Consider the following 5405-nt stretch of genomic DNA (forward strand, 5'->3'; position numbering starts at 1 on the left):
GTCTGCTGCCATCACAATGAACTCAGAGATGCCTCTGTTGAGGGTTTTGGTGGCTTCATTGACTCCTTTCCGAAGCTGCTTGTAGTTACATGACTGCTGAACAAGGTCCAGCAGCTTCTTGGTGAGGTGGGCATCTGCAAGGGGATAGGCCTTCGGATTCACATCAGCCTCTGTCATGGCTGCGGTATGCCAGCCTCGCTGCGAGTCTCCAACAGCGCACCTCAAGAGACAGCACACCCTAAGACGGACTGGCTCTTTAGTCCCTTCTTAATTCTTTTTTAATGGGTGCATAATTAATTTTGCGGATATAGGTATTGTGTAACACTGTTTCTGGAATCTCATGAACAAATGTCTACTCACCTCAGAGAACACTTGCCAGACCAAAGTAAGGACATCACCAGAGCTCAACTCGGTGAACTAGTGGGTTTTATTGGGGTTACTTACAGTAACATGAGTGAGAGATTACTTGTACAAAGACATCTGAGCCGCCAAAAGCCTCCCCATCCTCAGTGTGCGTTTGCTCATGACAACTTGACTCGCATGCAGCTCAACAGGCTAACAAAGGGGTGGGCAGGCTGCTGTCTGCCTCTTCTAGGCAGCCAGGTTTGTTTGGTAGTAGCTCTNCTGGTCTGAGAGTGTCTCTCTGGGAGGGGCCCACTGTGTCTAGTTCAGGAACTTTCCGGTCTGAGGGTATCTCTCAGTAGTCCTTACTAATTACAATGTATTTTGAGAGGGAGGGGCCTGGTACATCTCTTTCTGGAGCTTGCTTGTATTTCCTGAGCTTCCCTGCAATATGGAATGTAGTAAGACTACCCTTTAGAACATCATCCTTAATGAATTTCCTTCCAAGATGAAAGATTTTATCTTTGAGAAAATTGTTACGTAAAAGGACATTTTGTTTGCTTACCAGTTGGTGGAATTCATTGAGTTTGAGACCTGTGTAGGAAGCTTAAGTTGATGGCTCTGTTGGTAAAGTGCTTGTCATACAAGCATGAGGAGACCCAAGATCCAAGTTCAGATTCCCAGTTTTCACATCAAAGCTAAGTTTGATGCAGTTCTGGCTTTGGGAGGAGACACTCACAGCTTTGGAGCTCACTGGCCAGCCGGGCTAGCCAGGTTGGCACGTTTCAGGTTCATCGAGAGGCTCCACCTCAGAGCATAAGATGGAGAGTGATAAAGATGTTCAACCTTGTCCAGACGGCTTTCACACTCATGCACACATACAACATACACAAAGATAAAACAGTGTATTATAAATAGACCACACACTAAACACATATAGAAATTATGATTGTAAGTTATGTAGTACATTTTAAATAAGTGTATCTTTATTTTCATCCTCATGCTCTTAGTAATTATTAACCTTTTTCATAACAGGAAACTCTGAGTACATTGGAATATGCTCACAGAGCAAAGAACATAATGAATAAACCTGAAGTTAATCAAAAACTCACCAAAAAAGCTCTTATTAAGGTAATTATGATTTTATTTGTTTTGTTGGTTGGTTCTAGCTTTTAGACAGGGTTTCTCTGTGTAGCCCTGTCTGCCCTTGCTCTGTAGATCAAGCTTGCCTTGAACTAAGAGATCCATCTGCCTCTTAACTCCTTAGGGCTGGGGGTTAAAGACATGTACCACCCGTGCCTGACAGTAATTATGAGTCTTTCTGGAGTAATGTAACCATGTTTGGCATGCCTAAAATAAGGAATAACAACAGATCACTGTTTTTGTTTCATTTTTGGTTTGGTTTTTGTTTGTTTGTTTTTTGGTTTTGTGAGTTTCTCTATATAGCCCTGGCTGTCCTGGAACTCACTCTGTAGACCAGGCTGGCCTCTGCCTACCAAGTGCTGGAATTAAAGGCGTGTGACACAACTGCCTGGCTCTTTGGTTTGGTTTTTTGAGACAGCATTTTTCTGTGTAGCCCTGGCAGTCCTAGAACTTGTTTTGTAGACCAGGCTGGCCTGGAACTCAAAGATCCACCTATTTTTGCCTCCTGAGTGCTGGGATTAAAGCCCAGCGCCACCACACCAGGCTCAAAATAACAACAGATCACTGTTAATGACATAAAGCCATGCCTAATGTGTTAGAATGTTTTCCTACCACTGATGTGTTGACATTCCTAGCTTTATAATGCAGTTGACACCCTAGGTAGCATTTGTGTTTACAATTATAATTTCAGTTTGCTTCATTGCTTTACACACTATGAAATATACCTCTTTTTTTTTTTTTTTTAAAGATTTATTTATTTATTATTATTATATGTAAGTACACTGCAGCTGTCTTCAGACACCCTAGAAGAGGGCATCAGATCTCATTACGGATGGTTATGAGCCATCATATGGTTGCTGGGATTTGAACTCACGACCTTCAGAAGAGCAATTGGCACTCTTAACCACTGAGCCATCTCTCCAGCCCCCGAAATATACCTCTTATTTGCACTTTTTTTCAGTAGTTTTAAAAATACATTAATGTAGTTTACCAACATCTATACAGATCCACTTTTAGAAAAAAATTAACTTGTAGTTTCCCTTTTTTGTAGTGAAGTGGCACTGATATGTCTTCCCCACCTCCACTCTATTTTGTTCTTGAGCAGAATCTTTCTGTAGCCCAGGCTGGCCTGGCATGTGTTTCCTTATGCTCCTGTGCAGCATCTCTTGTGCTAGGATTATAGGCATGAACCACCATGCCTGGTTTATCAATATGCTTTCTATAGATAGTTTGCCTTTCTTACACATTTCCTAGAAAGAGAATCATAAATTATTTGATCTTTTGTTTCTTTCTTTTACTTAGTATTACATTTGAGATTTAAAAGTGCTGTTTATACTCATTAGTAGTTTATTTCTTTATATTGCTGAACGATATGCCAGTATGTGGATGATAATCTATACCAACCAATTGATTATTTCCAGAAATGCTGTAAAATACTCACAGAATTTTCTCCTCTTTTCTTAGCTCTGATTCCTGTATTCACTAGTCTGTTCTGTAGAATTTTGTAGTCTCAGAGTATTATTGAAGGAAATTGTGTATAGCTCATGAACTTTTGGAGTTGTCTTTTTAAATTTTTATTATTCTCTGGAGGTTCACCGAAATTGTCATGAATTTTGATAGGTCTTTTTAGTGCTGAGTAGTATTTTATGGTATTTGTTTGCTATTTGTATGATTCGTGTGACCATCTTGAATGATTTATTGAATAGCTTCATTTTTTTTTGTTTCAAATGAAACTGCTATTTATATTATTTCATAGGCATTTGTATAAACATTTATGTCTTTTTTTTTTTTTTTTAACTTTTATTTATTTACTCTCCATTAGTTTAAATCCGGGATGGGTACAGCATCACACGGATTCTGTGACCAATGGCCTTTGCAGGAAGGTTGCTTCAGAATTTGGCACCAACCATCCCACTGTTTCCGTGGGCCCGAGTTAACTTTTCCCCAGATCACTCTGGTTTTGTTTGATTTGCCTCCAGGAGTCACTGTATTGTTTTTTGCTTTATACACATAAGCACATCTCTTGCCTAAGTAGAACTCCGTTTCATCTCCAGCATACACGTCTTCAATTTTAAGAAGAGCCGTGTGTTCTCTCTGGTTCCGGAGACCTCGCCTTGTAGCCGGCAAAAATGGCCATGCACCACAACCTTCCAGACATTCTGTTAGAAGTCCTGTTCCTAGCAGGCCTCCACAGGTGCCAAGATGGCAGAAAGAGCACATTTATGTCTTATTTACTGTTCTGATTGCTGTGAGGAGACACCATGACCAAGGTGTCTATAAAGTAAAGCAACTGGGGACTTGCTTACAGTTTCAAAGGATTTAGTCCAAGATCATAGTGGGGAGCATGGTGGTAGGCAGGCATGGCACAGAGCTCTCATCTGATCTGAAAGATGGAGGTAGAGAGAGAACAAGGCTGAGCCTGGCGAAGGCTTTTGAAAGCTCATTCTCACTGACTTACTTCCTCCAACAAGGCCACCCCTCTCAACTGGGAATCAAGTATTCAAATATAGGAGCCGGTGGGGCCATTCTCATCCAAACCACCACAGTACATTTAAAGTATTTACTATTAACTATTACTGTGAGTCCATCTGTGTGCACGCCATAGCATACATGTAGAAGTCAGATGACAGCTTTAGGAGTCTCTATCTTCACAGTGGGTAACAGCAGTTGTCAGGCTTCTGTGGCAAATGCTTTTACCAGCTCAGACTTCTCCTCTGGACTTAAGACTTTCATTTCTTGTGGTAATTGTCAGAGTGAATTTGCTGTGATACGTGATAACTGAATGCTTCAGTTTTTAAGGAATGACTTAGTCTTATGGTCAGGTGAAGTTGACTGAAGCTCAGGCTGGCATTGAACTCATAATTCTCTTGCCTCTGCTTCCCTAGTGCTGGATTTACAGGCATGCACCACTATGCTCAGCTCTGCCAAACTGTTCTTTAGAGTGGCTATATAATTTTGCCTTCCCACAAGCAATGTAGGTGATGTAATTTCTTCACATCCTCATCTACATTTGGTGAGACAGCTATTTTTCACTTTAGCCATTCAGAAAACGTGAGTTTTAGCTGTATCACTTGGCTACCGTACATTTCCCTAACTTCTTGTACTGTCATACTTGCTATTCATATGTCCTTTTTTGTTGTTTGTTTTGTTTTTCAAGACAGTTTTTCTGTGTAGCGCCCCGTCTTAGAACTTGCTCCTGTAGACCAGATTGGTTTTAAACTCAGAGGTCAGCCTGCCTCTGCCTCCTGAATGCTGGAATTAAAGGTGTGTGCCACCACTGTCTGGCTCAGATGTCCTTTTTGGGGACATGTTTGTTCATGTCTCTAGTACTATTTTCCAGTGGATTATTTGTTCTTTTATTGAGGAATTTTTGTTTTGTTTTGTTTTGTTTTTTGTTTTTTGGTTTTTGGTTTTTTGTGTGTTTTTTTGAGACAGGGTTTCTCTGTGTAGCCCTGGCTGTCCTGGAACTCACTCTGTAGACCAAGCTGCCCTTGAACTCAGAAATCCGCCTGCCTCTGCCTCCTGAGTGCTGAGATTAAAGGCGAGAGCTACCACGCCTGGCTATTAAAGAATTTTTTTAATGTGTATGGATGTTTTGCCTGCATATGTGTGCACCACATGTATGCCGTACCAGTAGAAGCAAGAAGAGAGGGAGTCAGCTTCCCTGGAGCTAGAGTTAGTTATAGATGTTAGTTATAGATGTTAGTTAGTTATAGATGTTAGTTATAGATGTTAGTTATAGATGTTTGTTAGTTATAGATGTTAGTTATAGATGTTAGTTAGTTATAGATGTTAGTTATAGATGTTAGTTAGTTATAGATGTTAGTTATAGATGTTAGTTATAGATGTTTGTTTGTTATAGATGTTAGTTATAGATGTTAGTTAGTTATAGATGTTAGTTATAGATGTTAGTTAGTTAT

The 5405-nt window shown here is 40.3% G+C and overlaps 1 protein-coding gene across 1 annotated transcript in view; it reads left to right on the forward strand.

Annotated features, from left to right (window-relative positions):
* Positions 1-1371: 1371 nt before the first annotated feature.
* Positions 1372-5405, forward strand: part of Kif11 (kinesin family member 11) — a gene marked incomplete at its 5' end in the record, with an annotated part of 33424 nt that continues 29390 nt past the window's right edge. The window contains 1 exon segment of the mRNA XM_021214592.1: positions 1372-1473. Within this exon segment, the coding sequence (XP_021070251.1) occupies positions 1372-1473 (102 nt within the window).

Source organism: Mus pahari, chromosome 1, assembly GCF_900095145.1.
Source record: "Mus pahari chromosome 1, PAHARI_EIJ_v1.1, whole genome shotgun sequence".
Lineage (NCBI taxonomy): Eukaryota > Metazoa > Chordata > Mammalia > Rodentia > Muridae > Mus > Mus pahari.